The 26,885-nt window shown below is 34.0% G+C and overlaps 2 protein-coding genes across 2 annotated transcripts; one reads left to right on the forward strand and one right to left on the reverse strand.

Moving 5' to 3' along the window:
- Nucleotides 1–245: 245 nt before the first annotated feature.
- Nucleotides 246–19,369, reverse strand: Tnpo-SR (transportin 3). Its single transcript, XM_085960195.1, has 8 exons — nt 19,137–19,369; nt 17,933–19,009; nt 13,473–13,639; nt 12,125–12,338; nt 11,600–11,755; nt 9,306–9,535; nt 723–1,463; nt 246–630 (listed from the first exon to the last, which is right to left on the reverse strand). Exons 1-8 carry the CDS (start codon nt 19,257–19,259, stop codon nt 570–572), a joined length of 2,769 nt encoding a protein of 922 aa, XP_085816321.1. The 5' UTR covers nt 19,260–19,369; the 3' UTR covers nt 246–569.
- A 775-nt stretch (nt 19,370–20,144) lies between these two features.
- Nucleotides 20,145–25,770, forward strand: LOC147078539 (ubiquitin thioesterase otubain-like). Its single transcript, XM_085960196.1, has 5 exons — nt 20,145–20,269; nt 20,359–20,658; nt 21,838–22,053; nt 23,658–23,768; nt 25,587–25,770. The coding sequence occupies exons 1-5, from the start codon at nt 20,162–20,164 to the stop codon at nt 25,671–25,673; spliced, it is 822 nt and encodes a 273-aa protein (XP_085816322.1). The 5' UTR covers nt 20,145–20,161; the 3' UTR covers nt 25,674–25,770.
- The last annotated feature ends 1,115 nt before the right edge of the window (nt 25,771–26,885 follow it).

Genomic DNA, 26,885 nt, shown 5'->3' on the forward strand with positions numbered 1-26,885 from the left:
AGGTATATAGTAGTACCATGTAGTATGATAAAAATATTAATTTAATAATAGGTACATGATGACTAATTCTCCAATTATGGATTGTTTTTCAGTGTGAAATTGTCAAATTGCAACTTTTTAAGAAAGCCAAAGAATGATTTTGTAGGAAAAAATATCATAAGAGACATTCATAATTGTGCTTATGATTTGATCAGCTTGCCCTTTAATTGGGCTTTGAAGTAAAAAGTGAATGAAGACATAAAATTGAATGTATGGAACATTTGTATTTTGTATCCTTAAAAACTTTCATTGTAATTAAATTAGCTTTTGATACATAATATTATATTATTATACATATGGGTCCATATTGTAAGTTAATTAAAATGTTAAGATGGAAGGAAAAGAAAACACGCAAATACAAAATTTGTGTCATAAATGTTTTATACAACAACATTTTTCCTAATTTTATATAATTATATAAAATAGTTTACAACTTAAATCTAAAGTCAAATTCGTAATATAAAATTGAAGTCTTCCTTCCGTATGGAGATTTTTTTTGGAATAGAATAAATAGGTGGTCAGGGATCATTTCAGTGGTATAATCTCGCCAGGTCTTTCAGAGATTGAGTAATTATCTTAGTTGACTTCGGCCTGAAACGGTAAAAAAAAACAATTAATGTAACACTGAGCCGGAACGATCGAAGGAATCATATGAATGTGTATCGATAAATCTTGCAACTTACTGCGTGACTGTGGTGTGAAAGTGCGCTAACTGAGCAGGCGTGGCGGAAGCAGAATTCTGGGGTGACAGCGATCCCAAAGCGGTCTCAATCCATCCGGCAACAAGGTCTCTGTTCCAGGAGAGCAATTCCCAAAACACTTCAGCGACGTCTGACAACATGTATGAGTGGATGCAGAATACGCTGGCGTGGATGAGGTTTCCAACCAGCGCCTCCCCATGGTGCGTGAGGGCAACACCTACAAGGGCCGCACTTCGCTGATCCGCCTGGGGCGGACGGGCCAGCGACACCAGGTCGAAGAGGAATTTCATTACTGATGAGTTGGCGTCTCTGTGCGCCAGTGAGCATGCCAGGAGGGCGCATTCTAAGACGGCGTTCAGCGCGGGGCTCTGTAAAAAGTGGACGGGTATTCTCTTCAAGAAGCGTCCGCAGAATCGAAACAGATCGTCAACCGTGTCAGGGTTCTGACCGAGTCCCGACGGCTGCCGGAGCAGGTCGAAAGCGGGGCCGATGAGTGCCTGCAGCATCTCCATGAGGTTGAGGATGCACGACGCGTCTCCATAAAACTCATCCACCAAAATGCTTCCAAGATAGAGGAAGCAGCTGTGCCGTTGGGTGGCGTAGATGACGACCATCTGCTTGGAGAGTGTCTCGAGGAGAGCGGCACCCTGCCATCCCAGCGTTCGGACAGCAAACCGTAAACATCTACACAGTCGCTCCATCACTCGCAAGTCACTGCTGTATCTGAAATATATAAAACGAATAGTAAGATAATGACTTATCATTCTATCTTGTAAACCTCATGACACCAAAAAAAAGTTTTTTCAGGACACAGTAAAAACTGTGAAACTTAAATATGTACAATGAAATTCAAAAAATGAAAATAAAGAACAAATCCTCTATACAAAATGAGGATTCTTGGTATTTAGATTTTGTACATGAAGTTTGATAGTTTTGTAATGATTAGATGTGTTTTGGATGCAAGAACCCCATAACATAAACCGACAGATTACTATTTAAATTTCAGTTAATTCGGTAGAGATAAGCTACCGATAAATAGAAAGGTGATATTTTAAAATCTTAATAATATGCCATTTACAACTAACCAATTAAACCCCCCCTTGTCATTTCTTTCTACATACAGTGTCCTAATGTCAGCCATTTATCATGAATTATTAATTGAATTAAGATTTAGATGATAGATGATGATATTTGAATTATTTATACTGACAGCTGCTTTAGATTACAAGCACATTTTAAGAAATGTAAAACCACGGTATAGCTAACTTTCCCATAGAGCAGTGTTTCCCAAAGTGTGGTATGCATACCCCCTGGGATACGGGAAGAGTTTTGTGGGGGTACGCACTGCAACAGGCTTTGGCTGTGCCTGGTGTAACAAGCATTAATACAACATCCATGCTAGAAGGTTTATCGCATGCGGAAGAAGAGCAATTGTTGGAATTAGCTTCAGACGGATTCTTAAAAAATAAATGTATATAGAGTGTACTTTAACATCTTATTCTGGTTGCAAATGCAACATGTATCCAGTTTTAACACAGAAAGTCCTGAAATACATCTTGCCTTTTCCAACTTCATATCTATGTGAAGTTGCTTTTTCAGCATTTTATAGACATTAAGTCAAAAAGGGAACAGGCTTTTGGATGTGAAACCGCATCTCAGATTAAAATTAACAACCAGGGAACCACCAAAAACAATTTCATTCTTCTCATTGATTATAATGAATGTTATTTATAATATAACTTTTATTTATTTTATTTATATTTTATTATGAATGAATTTAATTTTTTGTTTATTATTATTTTGTTCATGTACTAAAAAGGGAAAAAAATAAATATATTTTAATAATTATTAAAGTATATGCAATTTTTATTTTGACGAGGGATATTCAGTTTTACGAAAATTATAGAAGGTGTACACAGATGTTGAAAGTCGAAAGGAAACTCCTGTTCAATATATTTGAAATCATGTGATGTGTTGATTCAGTCATGAAAAATAACAAGTGGACATTCACATGCTTGAACAGTTTTATTAAGAGTCGTCCAATCGCAAAACCGCATCTATCTTAACATATCTCAATTTTTAGCGATTTTCAGTTACGTATGGTACTGGACATAAATTAACATATTACTATAAGTGACAAAGAGATTTAAGGCGAATCCTCTACCTACCAGAGGCACCTAGCGGAAAAATACGAAGTTTGCAATTTGTGATATATTTTTAGTAATTTACAATTTAAACTGTATTAATTAATAAATATGTATCAGAAAACATTAAAAATAAAAATATTTTTCATTTTAAGTTAAAGAATTTTTTAAAGGATCCCATTTATACATATTTATTATTAAAATTTAGTTAATTAAGTTTTCTATAATGTCAAGAGATTTTTGACTAATAATTAATTATTAATTAATTTTAAAACACATTGATTTTTATAAAAATATAAATGTGTATAAATGAATTTCAAAAATTTCAAGTTATATAATTGAGACCTCCCCTGCAACAACACTAGTAATAAAAATAAGCCTGACATTTTATGACCCATTAACACACACAGCGGAGCGGTATGTCATCAGAGGCACAACTGCATTCCACTCAAAGAAAAAACAATAACTCATATGTTGCAGGGCTGTAGGTATTTAATTGTTGATTGTTTACTGGATTTTCACGTAGTTTTACTAGAGAAGCAATGCCAAACAACAAAATTGTGTTGACAAATTGGAAAAATGAAAAATATTTCATATTTTTTTTACCACATTTTTATTAGCTCGTTTTCTTATTTGTCCAGTAAAAATCTTGCAATCAATTTTTAACTAACTTCCGGACTAGCTAGACATTTGAAACTTTTAGAATATATCAAAACATGATGACAATGCATTCTTTTAATACTTTTAGCCATCTTTAAGCAGAATTGAATTCAATTTCAGTTAATTCTGTTTTGTATGGAAAGTCAGTTCGGAAAAAATCCGCAAGGTGGCGCTTCGATCAAATTCAATGCTTGCACTTTTGCGTAACAACGTTCGACGATTTTGAAAATAGAATTAACTCGCTTTCTTGTTTTTTACTTCATATCAAGTACAAGTTTCAAAAATCTCATATATGTTATTCAATTAATAAATGTTTGAAAATTTCTTATAATTGCTGTCTTTATTACGCATTTGATCATTTTCTTTCAAGTTGATAGGATAATTCATCAAAAAAATTTAAAAAAAGTATTTATTAATAGATAAGTCAAGTTTATATGATTCCACAGAATTTAAAAACGTGGTATATAAAAAGTTCTTTTTATCTTGTAATTATTTATAATTCTAGCTTAACAAAATAAATGATGATAAATACCTACCTAGATTTTAATTTGAAAGAATTGTATTGGAAATTTGGTTGGCAAATCTGTGATTGTAAACGAAATTAATAAAAATCAAAATTATTTTTCCTCATACATTTCACATTTCGTAATTCGATTTTTTTTCGATTTTCGATAGCGTGGAATTCGTATTAACGAGGTTTTACTGTACAGGAGGACCTTGACTTTCGCACATAATTGGTTCCTGAAAGTGTGTGCGAATGTTAAATGTACAAAAGTAGAGGGAAGTAAAAAAAAAATTAATTATGTGTATTTTAAAATATTTATTTATCAAGTAAATATAAGATGTTTAAGAGGCGTTTAAAAGACATGTTTAAGTGGGGTTTGCGGGTGTTTACCTTAAAAATCAAGAGTTAACTGTTACCCACTCTTCTTTTTCTTATTTTAAATAAAATATTTTAAATGGTAAATTATTAACTTTTAAATATTGCTTAAGGGGGGACATGCTCAGCGTAGGTCAAAATAGAGCTTTTATTCTATTTTCAAAGCATGATCCTGGACATTCCTTAAACGTTATAGATAATCTATTTATATAATTTTACCGTTTAAAAAAAAAAAAATTTTTTCGGTCAGGTACATGTTCAAACCCGCGCGTTCAAATGTTCTTGCTCCCTACTTCAGTTTTAGTTTGTTAAATTATGGCTACAGCCATATGTTGTAGCTTAACCAATGGGGATGCCAAAAGAAATGGGAGTATTTCAAAAAAACACTACCTTATTCTTAGGTCAATAATTATTTTAAAGCAATCATTATTTGTAGGATGTTTATCACACTTCAATGGTCAAAGACATAGCTTATAATTAGTATCTTTAGAATTATCTTCAAATGTGTTAATCTTGCCCATTTTTTGAATAATAAAATGCCTAATTCTTGTCAAATTTGGAATCACAGAGATTATCAATATAATTTTTTATCGTAAATATTTCACTATAATAATGTCGACATAAATTATACTGATGGTTTTATAAATGCGTTTAAAAATTAATAAATGTAAAAAATCTTAACACCACTGCACATTTATGTACTGAAATATGACTATATTCTAAAACATTAGAGTGAGAGGTTTAAAAGAATACTATTTTATGTAATAAAAATACTTTATGCAGTCATCAAATGTTTAAAATAAATATAAAGGATAATAAGGCTTCAAAATTATATAAATAGATTATCTACAACGTTTAAGGAATGTCCAGGATCATGCTTTGAAAATAGAATAAAAGCTCCATTTTGACCCACGCTGAGCACGTACGCCCTTAATGTTCGAAATGTAAAGTAAACCAATCTTTAAATATTAACGCAGTAACCCAGGCTTTTTTATTTGATTACCAAATGACTGGAAGCAATTCTTTATCTTTCACTTTCAATGCTCTGGGATTTTCTGGATGATAAATTAACATTGGCATCAATTTTAAATCACCAGCTAAGTTTCCACCAAGAAGCAATGTCAATCGGCTTTTAGAAGGTTTATGCCCAGGGGCAACTGATTCTTCCTTCGATAAGAATGTACGACTAAGCATTTTTTTTCAAAAATAAACCTGTCTTATCTACATTAAATATTTGGCTAGAATATTCTTAGCTCTATTATAGGAATATTCTCCATCTTCGATAATTTTTGTTAATGAGGAAATAAATTCTTTTGCAGCATTTTTATCCGCTTCAGCCGATTCTCCAGTAATTTTAATATTATGAAAAGAAAAACTCCTTCCAATCTTTGTGCAAACTAAGAGCCTAAGATAATTGAAATACTCACAGGGACATCTGTTTGATGTTGGTCATCGATCCGTGATGGTAAAGATTTTTCCATTTCATCCATAACTATACCGTGTTTTTTGGAAACAATCTTTAAAGATATATTTCCACAATTATCATAACATATCGTAGACCTGTTTGTATCATACGAACGTCCGCTATCCGATTCTCCGCTATCAGGATGTCTAATAATTTCCATCTTTGTCTCGATCGTGTGAAGTTTATGAGTTCTTGATTTCTTTTTGTTCGTATCAACACTGCAGTTTTTCCGTTTCTCACTCACTAAACCTATCCTAGATAGCTCACAAGCAAAGTGACAGGTGTGAGCAGGATGCAAGTGATGTAAGAAATGCACTTGCTTGTGAGCGAGCGAGACGGGGATATCTTTACCCCACAGCGCGACGTTTTAAAAAAACGATTTTTATAAAATGTGCCAAATAGCGTATTGTGCGAAAGTCAAACGTTCGAAAGTCGAGGTCCGCCTGTATATCGATTTTAACAAATGTTGGGAAAATGAAAAAAACATTTGAAGCAAAAAGAAGTAAGGTAAATGTACCAGTGGTTGACCATGTACCAGTAGTTGACCTTTTTTCAATAAAAAGCCCAAAATAAGAAACGTAGACACGGGATTGCTCTAAATTGTAAAGTTGAGACAGGTGAAGCCATCTGTGGTCGGATTGAGAAACTAACACATCATCATATGTCATAGGAGCGTCATAGCAGCTATTTGAAAACAACACATCACGCCGTATTTCTTAAGTAAATTGTTAAGGATATCAGTGGATGTAAGCATATGGCAATTTAATGTTTTTGACTTCATAATATCAAGTTAATGCAATACGGGCAGTCATAATATTGAAGTATCGATATCATTTGTAATTTTTAAGTTATATTTACAAGGAAGCAAGTTTGTGGGGGGGTCAACTACTCAAACTTTTTTTAATACTTTTTCAGTAGTTGACCAGGGTGGTCAACTACCTACTAGATAAATTAAATAAAATTATTTCACTTAGTTTTGAACAATTTTTACATTCATAAGTATGGAACGATGATTATTTATTAATTAGAAGTGTCTAGGGTGGTTCTGTCGAGTAGATGACCTAGGCGTCAACTTTTTTTGTATGGGTAATGGGTTTGTGTATTTTTTCTTCGGAAAACAAAAATTTCTTGAATTATAGCCCTGAATATATAGCAACTGAATGAAGCAGGCCAACAATAGCCGACAACTTACGAGAAATAGCGACGCGATAAAAAAAATGCAGGGCATCACGGAGGATTTACTTTGGTCATTATAACGTACCCATATAATTAATAATGTTAACGTTAGTTTTGCCGCAAATTGTTTATCAGCCTACCTCACCATACTTTTTTATATAACCTGCCTGCTTCACCATACTTTCATATAAACTGCCGCCCCTAGGGGAGCAGGGTTTTAGCCAAAAAAGGAATCGAGACAGTGTACCAGCAGGTAAATGCCGACGATAAAGAATGCATAACCGTCATAGTAACAGGGAGTGTCGGTGGGGCTGTCACACCAACGACAGTCCTCTACAAGTACAAAAGAATTCCTCAAGAAATTATCGAAAATGTGGACTTTGTCCATGGAGCCCTTAAGCTGTAACAGTACCAGGAGAATCGTAAAGTGTGCCTTCAATGGTTACATCAGAGGAATCCAAGCGGTATTTAGAGAGAGTTCCTGAGTAAAAACATTGATGAGGAAAATCTTGAATCATTCCGCAAAAACAACGAACCTGATCAAGATGATAAGTCACTGTTCGCACTGTGACGAAAAGTAAAAAATGAGTTGGAAAATATCACTCCACCTGACCCGGTCAGACTCATCGATGAGGCATTGCAAGAAGAGGAATCCGATGATATGATGTCTTTGGCCGCCTGAATACTATGAATTATTATGATGTTTCATCTCCAATCGCTAGGGCACCTGTGGCTGGTCTAATGACTTGTGATGGTGATTTGTCTCCAATCGTCAGTGCACCTAAGGTTGGTATAAGGATTTGTAATGATACTTCGTCTCCAATCGCCAGTGAACCCGTGGCTGGTCCATCAAATATTCGTAGTCCATTCAAGAGACATTTTTTCTTCCCCGGTGAAGGGGAAGAAAAATTCAAGAAGAAAGCAAAAAAGGGAAAAAACCCCCACCAGTGTTTCCGGTAAACCTTGCCAGGAGTATTTCCTAAACAAAAAGAGGAAGAAAGAAGAAATGAAACGGTTGAAAAAAGAACGAGCTGCAGAGGCAAAGAAAGAAAGAACTAAATGAGCAAGCAAAGGAAGAAAAAAAATGGGGGAATTGAAAGCAGTCAAGAAGAAAATGCGTTTTTCTTCCGAGTCTTCTAACCCAAGTGTTGAAATTCCAGACTCAGCGGAGAGTGAATGGCATACGTCTAGTGATGAAAGCTTTAAGCCTAAAACTCGATGGCTGCCCGTTATGAAAGTCATTAATGAACATTATATTATAATACTTCCCGGGGAAAATCGTCCATATTTCTAAAGTAAAATCTACTATTTCATCAAGTGCGGGAGACTATGGAAATGGCCAGAGCGACCCGATGTACTTAGCTATGAATGGAAGGCGGTAGTATCCCATATAAATGACCCGACACAAGTAAGCAAAACTCGTAATGTTTATTTAGTTCCGGAATATCTAAGGATTTTTATGTTAAGTTTTATTTTGGTAAGTACTGAGCCTATGCGTTACTATGTAGTATGTATGTACTTAGTTGCTAAAATAAATATATTTTTGTATTTTTAGTTTGAAGTAACTAATTTTGCACCTTTTGTTACCCGAACAAAGCTGATGATTGGCTGTCAAACAAAATCCTATCCTATGTAATTTGTTACTGAATCGCCCATTGCTACCAAGTTGATTCAAGTAGCTATGGGTTAGAGTGGTCTGACAGGAAGCCCTGAGGCAACTCTGATGACAGATTTGCCATAAAGCCTTCTGATTAGACATGGTCAACTACTGAAAAATATAGTGGTCAACTACTGGAACCCCTGATTAGACATGGTCAACTACTGAAACATATAGTGGTCAATTACTGGAACTTTCAATTTTTTGGATGGTCAACTACTGGAACAAAAACATGGTTTTGAAAAATTTAACACAATTTTTTTGTAACAGACCCTTTCTTAATTTTTGTCTTGTCATATTAATTAAGACATTTGATCCATTATGAGTAGACTTGCTTTGCCAACATTCGGTGTAATGCTAAACGTTAATCGTTATTTTTGTTGAATTTTTTCTTAAATGGTCAACTACTGGTTAGAACTTTGAAAACTTTTAAAATTGAGAAAAAGTCGATTTGACATTTAAAAAGGCGCGAAAATATGAATACGTATTTCGTACGTCACGGGCGTGTGTCGCGCGATCTACTATGACGCAAGTCGTACGTCACGGGCCGCTATAAGGTTAATAAAGTACATAGATTACTCACCTATCCATTGTTGTTGATAGAACAGGCCACACGTCACTGAGCACCGGCAGACAGGGATGCGTCTGTCCATTTTCAACGCTTAACCTACAGTAGCGGAATAAAGCGGCCAGTCTGTCGAGCCATAGGGTAGGATCGGAAGAAGTATTTTTACTAATTGCCACATTGACAGTGCAGAGAGTGGCCAACGGCGCCAGCTGGACAAGGCACACTTCTCGCATCGTTGATGTAATCTGTTCGGAGAGAAAAGAGTTCATAGTAATTATTATAATATTAAATAATGTTTGTTTTAATACCTCAACATAATATAATCAAAACTGCTATGTATATATATTATAATTAGATGGCAAAAATCATGTGTTAGGTTTATTAGGTTATTTTTGCGGTTATAATATCATGTTGATTAACACATGCCACACAAGGTAATAAAATTAGATAAATTCTTATAATAATAAGCTTTTCATCAAAAAAATATATGATTTTCATGAGAAGAGGTTGAAAAAGAATTCATTGTTTGACAACTAATAAATAAGTCATACAACTAAATATTAATGTATGTATGAAATATTTTGGTCATCGCTTAAATATCGTACAGGTAAATTTCATTGATTGTTTACATATTATATTGTATAAAAAGTCTAGTAAAAAATCTTAACTTGAAAGTAAATATTGGTGTAATATTTTATCTTTTTTATGAGAAATTTTAGTGTCAAAAACTGCTAGATTTAATTCCATCTGCCAAATGGGTATTTTGCAAATTAGATGGTTATTAAAAATGCTAGATCTAGCAAGGAAAATGACGAGTTGGCAGCACAGGTAAAAATTCAGATACATTATAGTGAATTTTCGATTGGGCAGTTTCTATAATAATATGGTTTTTAAAATGATAATTGAATGTCATTAATTTATATCAGTTGTGCACAATCTCCATACCATTTATTTTAGCCCACTGCACATTTCTGACTACATTATATTATATTTGTCTTGATTTATCTATCTGTCTGTAACGCAGCTCAACACTGCACAGCAGACACATACACCCTCTCTCTCTATTTGCCAAAGGTATACACAGCTAATAATAACCTTTCTCTTTTTGACGCATGTTCATTAAATTTGTGTCTTTGTTGCGCGATCGCATAAATAGAACACCCACGTTACATCCCTCTCATGCACACTACACTTAATCGCTTAGTGATGTATATGCAATTCCCTCTCACACTTCTTAGCCCATTCATAGCATTGTATTTAAGTTTTGTTATTTTTATAAATAGAAAAAAACCATTTTAAGACAATACCAATGAAACTCAAGTAAATACAACGGCTTTATCGAAACAGCTACCCACCAATCTACATTATATTTGTTTCCAAACCAACACGTTCTTTAGCTATGGATAATGTTACTCTATATCGATCGAGCCTTTATAATCTTTATATATTATGAAAAGTGAAACTCAAAAAATGATCACTAAGGCTTCAATGATTGAAGTTAGTAAAGTCCCGTTTACATGGTTCACTTTTGACGATCATCGCGGAGGAATCATCCGCAGTGAACCGTGTAAACACACACTCATCAACGAATCATCGAAAGTGATCATCCGGAATCAAAAGTGAATGAAGTTGAACTTGTTCTACTTTGGACCATTTTTGGGTCACTGCGGTTGATTTCGCGCATGCGCACTGAGTACTGTCATATTTACATAGGCACGTAAACTGTCGTTTTGAATAATTGAAAACAAACCGGTTAAATAGAACTGATGTTCCTGCAGTCCACATCATATTTGATAGTACATACTGATTGTAATAAACAAAGTGTTGCTTTGTGGGTCTTGGTTGCTGTTTCTGTGATTTCTGTGTTCGCTATTACACTTGACGCCATTTTGGAATGAATCGAGTATTTCACTTTCGGTGACACATGTAAACAAAAAGTGAATGCCTGAATCCAATTCCCTGCAGAGGATCATCCGCGATTACCATCCGCAGTGACTCGTGTAAATGAGCCTTTAGCATTGTAGTAGTATTAGTGTTACAAACCTAAATGATTTTTTTTACAATGAACCATTAATATTTCCAAAACATGGGCATTAGTAACAGGTACTATAACTATTTGCATTTATTTACAATGTATTCAGTATTGCCAGTACAGAGAATATTAGCCTTTCCAAAGTTACCAATTCATATAATCAAGTGTTGGAATAGAAAATGTTTATATAACTCTCTCTGTTATAATGTAGTAGTATGCTTAAATCATACATTATTAAATTGATGTTCTGCGAAACAATCATGTGACTTATGAGTACCTGTTCGTGTGGTAGGCAACCGATAATAGCGGCGACACCCCGCAACAGGTCGATGGCGGCATCCAACGACAGACAGAACGATTCCAGACTGCGGACAATCTGAAGTAGTCCAGTCAAATGAACGTCCATATGATTTCTACATGCACTGCAAATGCTCTGGAATTTAAGAAACAAGATAGGGATATAAAAATGTGTGTTTTTTTTTTTTGTAAAACAATTTTTGAAAGTTGTATCTAGATTCTAATTTAAAAAACATTTATTTTCTTAGAAAATACAAATGAATGTCACTTGAAATCTTTTTTATTTAAATTGATTCGAGTTTTGGTGTTGTGACCGCATCTAAGTTCGATTTGATATAAATTTAAAAAAAATCAAGTTACAATCATTTTTATTTTTTATAAAAATCTTGCCTGATGGTTTACGCTTATTTGTCTTCATACGGGATCAAGGGTTTCTATTGATAATGTCTAATATCACTTGTCAATTCGAAAAGCAAACAACCCTTCAATTATACAATTATAATACCTGTAGTGAGTGAGCCGCAGCAGAAGCCAACGCTTGGTGTTGCAATGCCAGCAGCAAACATTCCAGAGTCGCTTGCAAGCACTCCGGATGTTGTTCAATCCATTCACACAGCTGGCCAAGAAGCAAGATCGATGTGTATCTCACAGCAATGTGCGCCGTGTCCGGCATCCCTAAGATGGCCTCCACCACTTTTGGAACAACCTCATATTCCTCTCTGAACCGGTGCAAAAAAACATCAATCAAAATTAATATTTAGGTTTTCTAACTAAATTTAATAAAATTTTTCTAGATTTCCTTTCCAATTATTGTATTTACCATATCGTCAATGTTTTGTAAAAAGGGCAAATCAACCATTTTGGCGAAATCGAGATTTTAATGAAAATACAATATATACCCCACTAGCTTTGTTGTGTAAAAACGGTGAATTTGTATCTCCACCGGAAAGTACTTCAAAACGATAATCGACTAAAATTAAATTAATTAAAATTACGAATAAAAAGTGAATGTGACGTATTAAGCCTTTTAAAATATTTTATAATAACAGTATTCTTTCTAAGCTTTATTATAAATTTGTTAGATAATTATAATCATCTACAAGTCATAAACAAATAAATGTCAATAGTTAAAAATCCTCCTCTTGTAAAATAGTATTTTGGTTAATTCGCCCTTTTTACAAAACACCGACGATATTTCCTCGATTATAAGATGTATGTTTTTTTCCTATTTTGGTGTCTCTGAATTCGGGGTGCATCTTATAATCGATGGTGTCTTACAATCGCTGTAAAATTCTGCGGTTGTGATGAATCATCACTGATTATTAGTAGTGGAATATTCTTTCAAGAAATGCTGCATCACTAATGCTCTTAATGGCACAGAGGTGACATTTTGTGGGAAGACGCAGACGATGACTCTGGTTCGAAAAGTGATTCAGAAAAATCGGATACTGAATCTGAAGAAATTTCAGACTCTGATGGTGCTGAGTACATAAATAATATGCCTATTTTTAAATCCTTTTTATTGTAATTGTTTGACTTTGTCTGTTATAGTAAAGTTTACATTATGTTTTTATTTTTTATTATTGGTATATAAAAATAAGGCTACATCTTATAATCGAGGAAATACAGTATATTTTGTAGGTTTCACCGGATTGAATTGAAATTTTCTCCAATTCTCGAGAACATCATTTTTTGAGAATTTCTTGATTAATGAGAATCTTGACATTTAATAAAAAAATTCGTGAAACGAGTATCAAATCTTTTCATTATTTTTTTGAGACAAAAGTTGTCGATTACAACCTCTACCGATGACAGATTTGGCACAGAAAGAAGACAAACTAATTATTACTTACGGAAGAATGTTTTTTGCTATTGCTTGCATAATATAAAGGGCAGCCTCGGTTTGCTCCCAGCTCACTTCGGATCCTTGCAGCGATATGAACATTTGTTTGAAACAATGGCTGGAGCCGATTATGAATACTATATCTTTCGTCAGATCCAAAACTCTTTGTCGAAACACCTTGAAATACAAAAGATTATCAATTCTCAATAACACAGTACAAATCATTTTCGATAAAAAAATATTACATTTCAATGAAATTTGAATTTCTGTGTTAGCTATAAACCTAATTTAGTATGTTACAAAACACTGTTTACACACATACATTTACCAATCAAGTTTTTACATTTCCTGAACATTTTACTCGTTGGCATAATATGAAATATTTTGGCGCAATCGAATTATGTAATTATATTGAAAGAAATTATTATGTAGTTATACTATTAACTTAAAAAACCTCAAAAATATAATTATTAGAAAGAAACCTTACACCGATTAGAATTTTAAACATTTTTTAAACTTAATTTTTTCAATATGTAATTTCTGAGGTTTTACAACTTATACGAAGGGATACTGAACCATGGACACCTGGGTGCCACATGGACGAATGAAATGCGTGAATAAGAACACAGATATAACAATTTGAATCAGTAAGTAGATATGCAATTCTAATTACAAGGCCTGTCAGAAGAATTGACATGTATTAATAATCAATTAATTATTATTTTTTACTAATTGTATACTGTCCAACTACTCTGCCGGACGCTAAATCATTAAGCAAGGTTTATAGTTGTTGAAAGACTCATATTATCGATGTGTTTTCACATTTGATATTGTGCAATAATCACTATTCTATACAATATAGGTAGTACACAAACATAACAAGAAAATGATCCAAGAATATATTTGTTTGATATTGATTAATATTGACCACAGTATTGTAATATCTTGGTAATTCTTTGATTGATATATTGAAAGTTTGTGCAATATATTGTGAAAATAAAATATTTAAATGTTGAAAAATTTTTTTTTTTTTTTGATTTTCATTAATTTCGTTTCCTATGATAGCCTACCAAATTTCCGATACAATTCTTTCAAATTAAAATCTGTGCAAATACCATGTGTCATTAATCCATAAATTGAAGTTACCAGGTAGCTAGAATTATAGAAAAATACGAAATATTTTTTATTTTTCCAATTTGGCAGCGAATTTATTATTATATGTATGAAGAATTGTTCCGTTGCCTAGGAAACGAATTTATTATTGTCGGCCATTTGCAATTCCTTACGTAAACAAACTATTAAACGTCATAGTGGCAGTTCTTACTTTAAAAATAAAAACAACGATAAATAATTCTGTGGCTATTTGGCAGAAGCAGATATGTCGATTTTTGGTGTTTTGAGGTTTAAATGCAGATTTGTTCTTCTATGTCTATATTTTTATTTGCCAAAATCAGATATGGCTTATCTCTTCTACTGACTTCATAATCAACGAAACAAGTTTCAGATATGTTTAAAATTAAGCAAGTCATATTTGCCAAAACAAGATATGGTACCATATCTGCTTCTGGCAAAATAATAAGTATTGAATATAATCAATGTATTCTATTTGCCAAAACAAGATATGGCTGCTGTTTTGGTAGTTACTGTTTTTTGTAGGAACAGTTTTTTTATTATAATGTCTTATAATAACTGAAATTGACAACTCTGATATTCTATCCTCAACATGGCGCAGTGAAAATGCAGTACTAGATGAGCAAGCCACAGAACACGCGATTCCAATGTCTGTGTCGCAAGCAGATCATGATATTCAAATTACCGAATCTCAACAAAACTTTGCCTCGTCGGATGACGAACCCCTTGCTCAACAGATTAGAAGAAATTCTGCTAACAGCTCTTATAATCCGTGTACATCTACATCTCGAAGCACGAATTCATCTCAAGAAAAAATCAAGAATAAAAGAAGGTACATGAAGAACTTGAAAGACTGCGGCAAAGAGTATAAAACTCGTGGTGGTGTGGCTAAACCTGAAAAGCTGTTTATTCCATTAGAGTCCTGTTGCCGTTATAAATGTTTTAGCATGCTTAGTGAAAACAATCAGAAGGATATGTTCGCAAAAATTCTGGGAATCAATAGTAAAGACACGGCTGAACAATTCTTCGCAGACAACATTACCATTAATGACAAATTAATAGAGAGGAAAGGAAAAGGCAAAGGTGGTCAAGTAAAAGAACGCATGATTACAGCTATTTATAAAGTAAATTTAGTAAAAGTTCGCAAGAAGATGTTTCAGAATGTTTTTGGCGTATCCCGAAATAAAATTGATGTCGCAATTGTGAAAAAACACAGCTCGGAAACAGGAATCATAGACGGTGACCAAAGAGGGCGTCACGAACCACACAATAAAAATAACATTGAAGAAATTGAAGTAACTAATCATATTAACAGGTTTCCGAAATACCAAAGTCACTACTCCCGAAGACATACAAGCAGGCTATATTTATCTCCGCAACTTAATATTGCAAAGGTGTATGATATGTATAAAAATGAACGGACTTCTCAACAGAAAATACGAGTACCTTTTACATATTCTAAATATGCTTCAATTTTTCGTGAACTAGGCTACAAATTTAAAAGTCCTAGTATAGACACTTGTAAAGTATGTGATACATATAACATTCAGATTAAGTGTGCAAATGATTTAGAAAGGAAAGCTGAACTTAATGAAAAAAAAACGAACACTTGGCTAAGGCTGATGAATCATATAAGAAGACAGAACACGACAAATTGTTATCTAAAACTAGTCAGTCCACTCGAATGCTAGTTTTTGATTTGCAACAAGGCCTGCCAAGCCTTCCCTGAATACCAACATAGTGTACTATAAAAGGCAACTGTGGACTTATAATTTTACAATTAGAGATTGTAAAACAGATACCGCAAGCTGTTACATGTGGCATGAAGGGATTGCTGGTCAGGGATCTGATCAAATAGCATCGTGCTTCGTACAGCATTTGCAGAATCTTCAAGAAACAGTAACTAATATAGTAGCCTATTCAGACTCCTGTCCAGGGCAAAACAAAAACATAAACTTTTCTTCAGCATTGTCTTATTTTGTCAGTGAATCTGAACACGTGCATTCTATAGACCACAAATTCTTGGAAGTGGGACACACCAGAATGGAATGCGACACGGATCATGCCCGCATAGAAAAAGCTAAAAAATCTATTGAACTTAACATTAGCATCCCACAAGACTGGTACCAATTTGTACGAACTGTACGAGGCAAACATCCGTTTAATGTGGTGGAAATGTCAGCAGAAACTTTTCTCTCTTATTCAGACTTACTGAAAACCACTTTCATTAAGAAGTTAAAATGTGTTGAAGGGCAACCGATCAATTGGCACAGTATAAAGTGGCTACGGTATGAAAAACAAGTCGGTGATATAAAATTCAAATACTCTCTGAATGATGAGGAGCCCTTCAGAACAATGCAGTTATTAAGGAATACCAGAGGGCGTCCACATATTCCTATAATACCGAGGACTCATATGGCACCTGCCCCAATAAATCCTCAAAAAAAGAAGGACTTACTGAGCATGATGTATTTGATAGATCCCGTGTATCATACTTTCTATAATTTACTTGAAACGCAACCTTCTGTACCCAATTATGGTGATACTGAAACCAGCGAAGACGATTAAAACCTGGATGTTATTTTTAAGCTACCTGTAACTTTAAAATAATAATATGCCTAACCTAGATATGTGTGAGATATGGTACATTATTTTTAAAATTGAATTTGCCAAAACCTGATATGTTCTTTAAAGTGATTTTTAAGAAAAACTGTACTATTTAAATACAAATGCTAATAAGTAATTAAAACTCAGTTCATGTCTTCATAATATTACATTAACTTTCTTTCATAATTAAATGCATAGGATTTATCACAAGACACACAACATTCAAATTGCTCCCCTGAAAAGTAGGTGAAATGGTCATATCTGCTTCTGCCAAATAGCCACAGAATTATATAATTTAGTAATATAAGTAAAAGTGTATAGAAATAAACCAACGGCGTTCTAATAAGCAGTCCCTTTTCTTGAGTGTGTAATTTAACAAGATTATTAAGAGCTAGTCGAAGAATCTAGGTTATCACAAGTTTTGTTTTTGTTTTGTTACGCCAAAGAAGTATAACTTCTAACGCGCGTACATAAGCACACACACCGATTTTTTTCATTCATTTTTGCAGCGATTGCACTTTGCTGATAATGCAATAATTTCCAATTTTCAACATAAGACATCATTAGTGTACTAATTTACTGAAATATTTTGAATATAATTCATTCATAGCTTACTGATAGAGTGAATTAAGTAAAATAGATTTATCCGTCAATCAATCTTACTATATTATGACAGTCTTACTGAATTGGAAATATGACTATGACATGAAATATGATAAGTTGACCACTTACATCAAATTCGTCCTCTTTGTCCAATAACCCCTGATGGTCCGGTTCCATTTGGCAATGTCTACATAAAGCGCTAACCAAGCGTTCAGCATATGGTTTAAAGATATTAGAGAGAGCCTCGTCATCTTTTTTATAAAGATTTTCAGACAGACGATACCACAGATTAAATGATATTTCAGCAACTTCATAATCGTGATGGCCGACACAAATAAGAACCAAATCCAGCGCTTTGATGGCAAAGTGACTCTGTTCTTTGGCATTATCGTAGTTGACGATTTTGTCCAAGAAAGACTCCCCGAGTTCGGTGAAGACTCGACTGTAGTTTATAGCTTTCTCTTGATCTTCGTGGGCGACCGCCAGATGGTAGCTGCCGTCCAGCGAAGCGACGCTGCTGAATATGATTCGCTCCACCATTTCATTGTTGTTGTTTTCTTCCAAGCACTTGAGCAAAATGCAAATACAGTCTGCGGCCGCTTCATGGAGACCGGCGAACGCCATGTGATCGCCCAGCACTTGAAACGAATGAGCGACAATTCCATTCTCGCAGATTCCATTAAGACTGATAGCTTTGATCGAGATCCACGACGTCAGGCATTTGATGATTTTTATGGAGACTTGAGTATTTTGGCCTGAATTATTTAAAGTTTGTTCTAAGAATCCGTTGACGGTAGTAGAATTAGCCAAAAGGTATTGCTTGATTTCATTTCTTCTATTGGCACCCAGTCTTAACGAACGGGACATCACCTCCTCGGGGATCACGGTCATGATTTCCAGCAACGCCCACACGTTGCTGGAGGCATACTTCTTCACTAAGTCTTCGACGGGATTCGTCCACGAAGACATCTGCAAAGCTAAATCTGCCAAAGCCAAGCATAACTGCGTCACTATCACCGAATTGGTGGCGTGCGTTACTAGACTGATATGTTCTAACAAGGAATCTCTCAGAGAAGAGTGGGCTTCCGGGGGCAATTCGTGGAACGAATGCTGAATCTTTGTTCTCATCGTCTGAGCCGCGAAATAGCATGATTCTAAATTTCTTTTCTGTTGCAATAGTTCATCCGATATCTTCCAAGAATGTAACTGCAAATAAAGTATGTAATATCATAAATATCAGCATATCATTTGATAATATTATAGCACAGTTAATGCTTGATTCGTTATGAATGCTTTTCATACATAATAATGTTGTAAATCTTAACAAACTCACCGATTTTTGTAATTTTCCTAACCACACAGAAGCTTTTTCTTTTTCTTGAGGATTTGGATCATTATAAAGTGTGAAAACTGCCTGAAACACATCGTCAATAGAAGGCGGTTCCATGTCGTTCATTGTATGAAAAACAAATTGTGTTACTTACAGAATATTACTAAATTAAGTCACATGTATTCGTTTGTCAAAACAGTAATAATCCGGCGTTCTGACAGCACAGTGTTGCCATTAAAAGTATATTAGTCTATGGTTGCCATAACGCGATGACCATAGACTGCGATAACGATTAAAATCAGTAATTATTCAGTCATAGATAATAATAATATTCAGGTCAGGGCGTTTTTGGTAAGGTGACGCATCAGTGAAACGCCAAATAATTTTCAACTGTACGCGCGACGAAATTTTGGACTCGCTGCCATTCACTGAGAGAATGTTGACCCGGGAACACGTCACTTTGCTGCGTGATGGCGACGGGTCAATTAATTCTAAAATCGTGTAAAGATGACTAAAAACGTTACCCATTTACTTTAAAAAGAAAACATGTCAATGAATATATTATTATTGTTACTAATAGAAAAATAAACAGAACATAAAATGGACGTATGTTGGATTTATATGACAATTAATATTTCGTTTGACAGGCGTCATTTTCACCCGCCACCCGCAATCCGCGCATCGCCTAGCGACGATCTTTTTAGACCGTGCCTCAACTAATGCATGGCCTTAAAAACCGCGTATGGCTCAATAATTAATTTTGAAAAGTACAATACTGAATTTTAAAATTAATATTTTAAAATATAATTAATCAAAAAATGATGTACCTATTTAGTTATGACAATACAATTATTACTAATGATGATATAATAACTAATAAGTCCGGTTGAGTTTGAAATTCAGCATCAACCGACGATCGGCAGATATTATTTATTTGCGGCTATTGAAAAATATTTTTGCGATTTTTGTCTACCTGGCAGTACCATGTGTTATTTGTCAATTTTACGATTTCATTTAAATCAAGAAAAATGGCTGACGGTCCGTCGGATAGTGGCTCCTTTGCCGGTAAAATGCCAGATAATTCTGTTAATCAGGATGAATTGATCATGAAACAGCAAAGGCAGATAGAGCAAGAGGTGCTTACGTGCTGATTGATTTTTTACTTTCAAATTTGTTCCAACCGATGATAATCTAAAAAATTAATATTTTCATTGATATTTTACAGATTTCCGAAAACATCCCATTGATTGGAGGCATAGAACCTTTATCAACGCTGGTTGATGAATATTCAGATGATCCGGTGTACTTCTTAAAAGCAAAAGACTTAGCGTCGAAATACAAATCAATTCGCAGGACGCGGCCGGATGGAAATTGTTTTTTCAGAGCATTCTCATACGCTTACCTAGAGCAATTACTGACTGATAAGAAAGAATATGATAGATTTTTTACTTTTGCACAAAAGTCTAAAGACAATTTGGTATCGCTCGGTTTCTCACAGTTCACAGTTGAAGATTTCTATGATACAGTAAGTGCATAGTTTTGTTACCGGTGATACCTAAGTACTAATAATTATTATAACCACTTGTTTTGATCCATATTCCGTGACCTATGTATTTATCATTAGCCTGTACAGACCACCAATATATATTTGTCCCCATAACTGCTGGTGTAATTGAGTATACTGATGAGCATCTTTCATAGGTTTGGTACTTCCACATTATCAATAAAGGTGAATTACCATTTCCTTTTCAAACGGAGTATGTGGTTTTCTGCGGACTGGTGGTTAATCATCTTGAAAGATTGAGGAATGGTGTTTGGCCAACTCGTTGGATCCATTATCTTATTGGAATTGCTGTATAAAGATAATGACAAAACAAATAAACACTCCAATTTTATTATTAGTACCTATAGATTGTTTTAGCTCATTGTTGGATGGGCTTACCATCTAGTCAATTCATTAATTTCTATGAAATCGACGAGTTCTGTCTTGGCATTATTTGTTGACACGGTCAAAATTCTATCCTACTCTAACGCATGGACCGGAGCTATAAGCGTGCCGAATGCTTGCTCACTCGCACTTATGGTTCATGGCTTGATGCCGTTGGAAGCTATGAACACACAATATTTACTTTAAAACTAAAAATTTGACCTGCTTCAGTCGAAGCGGTTTGGTGACGGTTTCGTAGTGCTTCATTCAAAAATTGTACTGCAGCTGTCTCTTACCTACTACTATTTGCATTATATTTAGTGATTGGGGTGCGCTTGCATTTTTTTACACAATTTGTCGAAGTCTAGCTCTATTGATGTTAACTGCAGTCGCATTTCATATTCTGCATTTAATTTGTTTCTATATTTTGTTTTTGTTGTCACATACGTTGAGAAAGATGTTTCGCTTAAATAAGTTGTTCCGAATGGCATTAAAATGTTGATAGCTGTTTGAGTGAGTGTGAAAAGAATAGAAGATTTCAAAATAAAGCGCTTCTATACTAATGAAATTATATAAGTACAATTTTTTTTTGACTCATGAATTTTTATTTTGACTCACGGAACCCCCAGAGAGGTGCCGCGGAACCCCGGGGTTCCGCCGAACACAGTTTGAAGACCACTGCAATAGACCCTTAGGCTTTGGGCATCATATGAAAGAAGTCGATTGCCTGTGTCAGATGCTGAATCAAGAAATATAATTAAAAATATTTATTTATAGTTCATGGAAGTGATTCAGCGAGTTGGTCTCAATATCGGTAAAGAAAACCTTACCGACGCCAGGGAAGAACTGCACAAGATATTCAACGAGCAGAGTTATTCTGATTATGTTGTTGTTTATTTGAGACTCCTAACGTCCGGTCAACTGCAGGCCGATTTTGAATTCTACCAAAATTTCATTGAAGGGGAACGTACCATAACGGAATTCTGTCACCAGGTATGTAGATACCCATCCATTTACGTAAAAAAAGCATCTATTTATAAAATGTATCTGTATATGTCTAGAGATTATTGATGATTACACTGAGCGACTTTACAGGCCGATTATAAATTCGCCAACAAACAGTTGTAAAGAAGCTCAATGTAATTGACGCATTACTGACTTGTTAAATTTACCCGGTGAATGGTCAGTTTGTCAAATAACACATTATTTGATAATGATATTTAGCTGTGTTCACGCTATTTGTTGACATTATGTCATGATATATGACATTTGTCATAGTTGGCTACTTTTATGTTATAATATCAATTTTTATTTTTTTACATGTTATAACCTGTTTCTGTATCATCGATGATAATATTACTTATTCCACATAATGTAATCACGATCAGCGGGTCTATTCAATACGCAAGGCCGTTAAAGTGATAGTATTTATGGCTAACTAGGGTAGGTTTGTATGGAGTTATTAGCACTTATTGTAACAATTACAATAAATTGGTTGGTATTGTTGCAATAAGTGCTATATTCTAACAGTGTGTCTCTTGGCTGAGATAAAATTTAGAACGAGAGCGAGAGAGAGACAGTTTTGACTGATGAGACGGCTTACTTATTGTAACAATTATAATACCTCAATACATAATGTATGTAATAAATACTATCACTTCATCACTTTAGCGGCCTTGTGTATAGAATAGACCCGCAGGACCAGTTTTCGCTTTAGTAAGACATTTTCCAATGCAGATTGAATCTATTAAAGCGGACGAAACCGGTTTTGATTGATTTTTAAATTTTGTGGATCATTGATAATGGGGATCGGTTGTTTATAAAAAAAAAACAAAATTGATATTTATTATAACATAAAAGTAGCCAATATATATAAGTTGTGTGGAGTAAGTCTTATATCGTGTTTTATTTTAATTAAGAATCACCAAAAATCAACAGTTGACACCATTAGTAATTTTTATATAATATAAGAATATTTTCCTTCAATGTCTTTGATCGGTACTTGGATTTTCAGTTGAAATGAATGTGTAACCCCAGCTTCAAACGATTGATTAATGTAGTTACTCTTAAGTAGACCGAGGAGTTTTTGTGTCAATACATCAAGCAGACATATATGTTTGTCCAGCTGTCTTTCCTCGCTAATTTTTATGAATCCACAAGTCATTTTTAGCAGGCCTCCAGTGTAGCTACTTCATTGCAAGATTATGCAAAGCATTGATGCCCAGCTGGACAAGGGGTCCCAAATCCGAGTCTGATAGTTGATGAATTATCTGTTTTATCTACTTAGTATAAAATAGAAATACAGATTAAGTATAAATAAATCACGTGAAAATCTGTAGAAAAATTAAAAGGAAGCTAAAAAAAGATCTCGACATTGATTTTGGACAGAATTTTATTTCAGAAATACAGAGGGGGGCCTTTATGATATTTGCATAGGGGCCCAATATTTATATCTACGCCAATGGCTGGCCTTGTATAATGTAAATCTTATAATTGTCAGCAATTTCTTGATTAAGACGTAGGTATCACTGATAAATGAGTTGGATTTTTATTTATATAATCAACCATTTTTTTAATGATCATTTTTCCAAATACAGGAGGTTGAACCGATGTACAAGGAATCGGATCACATCCACATTATAGCGCTGTGCACAGCTTTGAACGTAGGAGTAACCGTTCGCTACATGGATCGAGGTGAAGGAGGGCAGGTTAGTTATTGTATTAAAATACTCCCTGGGACAATTGAAAATGAAAATATTGAGTCTATTGAAAGGATCTATTCAATAATTAATTGATGTAATGTAAAGGCTACTTAGCATAATTAGCAAAATTTGGCTTAAAGCACTCCTGTACTGAATAAAAAACTATTTTACTGTATATAAAAAGTTGCCATATTATCATTAGAAAGTACGTGGGTTTTATGACAGTTCTATCAAACGAGGTTATAGGTTTTGGTCTCTAGGTCCTATGCTTATCAGTAAATAAGTGGGCTTACATTATGAAGCTGGTTTTCAGGTGCATAACAAATCAGGATTGATAGGTGTCAAATAAACACTTATTGTCAATTATTAGACAATCAAGTAAATATAGTATTGAGTACCGATCATCTACCCAAAGACAAAAGACTTGCCGTATTAAAATGTCTCATTACATTATTCAAACTATTGAAACCGGTTTGTCATGTATGTGTTGGGGTCAGCTCTAGTGCGTGGTGTTCGATGTGTAGGTAGAGGATGATGATAATGACGAAGTCTACGATGTAGCAGGGTGAGATTTATTAGCAGCGTATCGGTACAATAGTATATTATACATGATAGTTACTAGCTAAGTACTCTAATTCGAGTGACATCTAGATAAATTATTCTTCGTTATTTATACACTAAAAAGTAATACATTAACATTAAATTCTGTTACATAATCATATTGAACTAAATATAGAGTCAGCGTTTTAAATTGAGTAGCGAAATGAAATATTATTTGTTATTACAGTTGTACGAAAATATGATATTATAAAAATGACTATTCAGCTAATACACCGTAATGATTTATAATGTGCTGTGATATCTAATAATATACCGTATTTAATGTCACCAAACAACTTGCTGATTTAGCTAAGATTGTTTGCTGGAAATGGATTCGCTGGGAATATATTACTGCAGAGAAATTTGATATAATAGATATTTGATCGCTTATTATTCTGCAGCTACATATGTATCAACTTATAAGTTTAGTATTGTTGCAATTCAAGCAGTATTGTCGAAATCATCCCCTATACAAAAGGTGGTTGCATTTTTACTATAGTATTTGAGGCATGACTGATCATATTACCACGTTTTTATAGTTTTTCCAGTACAGATTTTGTCTTGTTTGTCCAAGATTTTTAACTAACTTCCCGAATAGCTAGACATTTGAAACTTTTAGAATATATCAGAACACGACGAGAATGCATTCTTTTTATACTTTTGGCCATCTTTAAGCAGAATTGAATACATTTTCAGTTAATTCTGTTTCGGAAAAAAATCGTTAAAAGTAATATTTACTACTCAATTATTGGTTGCTAAGTGGGGTGTTATTGTGGAAATCAATATGAAATGTCAAAATGACATTTCTGTATTCTATAATATTTATTCAGTATTTCTATCAAGTACAATAACAAGTTTTTATTAATACATAGAGTTGTCCAGTTTATTTGATTCAACAGAAAATTTAAAAACGTGGTATGTAAAAAGTTCTTTTTATCGAGTAATTATTTTTGTACTATTGTCATCTATTTTTTGAAATAAATGTAATTTTTGTTAATATTTTCTGAACAATGATAAATAAGTTAAAATAAAAACTAGTGATTTAATATAACGTACATTGACATTCCTCATCATAAGGTGTATTGTCAATCCAATTATGTGATGTGTATTAAAATCATAACTATTTTCACAATGTGGAGTTATGTCACACCCACCCATTTTATACAAATCGAGCCGCTGCCAGTCTTATAAAATTATGTAGTCACTGTATTTGGTTTTTTTCAGGTTATTGCTCATGACTTTCCCGATGGTACAGTTCCGTCAGTTCATCTCCTCTACAGACCCGGGCATTATGATATTCTGTATTTGTGATTAAATATAAATTAACTAGCTTTAATATTAATGTACATTTTGCGATACCATATGAACGAACTTCTATAATAACAATAAACTTTAAGCTATGAATGAATTGTTGTATATATTTATTTAATCCCAACTTCCAATTATATAGTCTCCAGAATTGAACCCTAGGGGAAGCAAGGTAAAATTAAGGGTATTCCCTGTATTTTTAAATAAATCCATTTGAATTGAGTCGTCGGCACTCATTGTCATAATATTATGAAGTACTGATCGCAACCCCCTTTATTGGTAGCCAAGTAACATGTGACCATTCGCCATATTGGATAAGTAGCCATTGTTATTAGTCAGGAATCACAAAAAATAATTATAAAATAAAATTCTACAGGTGAATGAATAATGAATTAATTATATGGATTATCACATCACACAGGCACATATTTAAAATGTTATTCCTTAAGAGCATAATTTTCTAGTTTCTACGACGATATATAAGTGAAATGGCAAATAATTTTCAACAATAGGTGCGACGAAATTTCACACCCGTCAATCGGAGAGCAGTAGTCAACTTGTTTTGTGATGGCGTCAGAAGAATACATTCTTATATCATGTAAAGATGACTAAAAACGTTCCGTAAGTACTCGAAAAAGAAAACAATATGTCAATGAATATATTATTATTAATATAACAATAAACATAACATTAAATGGACGCATGTTGAATTTATGACAAATTATGTTTTGTTCGGCACGCATCGTTTTCATAATCTGTGCGTCGCATGGTCACGATCTTTTTAGACCATGCCTCAGCTGAAGTATAGCCTTAAGTAAAATAGCGCTGCAAGCAACTTTTTTAAAGTATGAGTAGTATTATTTGCGGTGTGTTTATCTTATTTACTTGCTTGACCCGCCATGTTGGGCCCCCAGGCTAGGTCCTGCCTATTCATGGGAAATAAGTTATTTAAATGTTAACATAGGTCTTTGTCTCCATTATATTTCGTGTCTCATTTTAACAGATTAGGTCATTCGAGTCGAAAGAACAAAATTTCCCCTCGAATGCATGCACGATGAACACTCTGACTTTCTCTTGTCTTGAGCGGAATCACGGATAATATTGGCTGGATGGAAACATCATTATAGCACCAACGCATGCACAAGGAAAGCAACTTGCAAGCAGCGTCTTACTATGAGTTATAGTCAGTCGTACATGAACGATGTATATCTATTC

This window comes from Rhyacophila brunnea, unplaced genomic scaffold (assembly GCF_057557595.1).
Source record: "Rhyacophila brunnea isolate RB1 unplaced genomic scaffold, BYU_Rbru_1.0 scaffold_11, whole genome shotgun sequence".
Lineage (NCBI taxonomy): Eukaryota > Metazoa > Arthropoda > Insecta > Trichoptera > Rhyacophilidae > Rhyacophila > Rhyacophila brunnea.

Excerpts from the sequence above, each read along its gene's own strand:
- Tnpo-SR (XM_085960195.1), bottom strand. The coding sequence starts at position 19,259 with ATGAACGACATGGAACCGCCTTCTATTGACGATGTGTTTCAGGCAGTT. Across the intron at positions 9,536-11,599 it reads GTTGCCTACCACACGAACAG|ATTACATCAACGATGCGAGA; the intron begins GTACTCATAAGT and ends CTCTCCGAACAG. Across the intron at positions 1,464-9,305 it reads CTATCAACAACAATGGATAG|ATACAGCAGTGACTTGCGAG; the intron begins GTGAGTAATCTA and ends TATATATTTCAG.
- LOC147078539 (XM_085960196.1), top strand. The coding sequence starts at position 20,162 with ATGGCTGACGGTCCGTCGGATAGTGGCTCCTTTGCCGGTAAAATGCCA. Across the intron at positions 20,270-20,358 it reads AAAGGCAGATAGAGCAAGAG|ATTTCCGAAAACATCCCATT; the intron begins GTGCTTACGTGC and ends GATATTTTACAG. Across the intron at positions 23,769-25,586 it reads ATCGAGGTGAAGGAGGGCAG|GTTATTGCTCATGACTTTCC; the intron begins GTTAGTTATTGT and ends GGTTTTTTTCAG.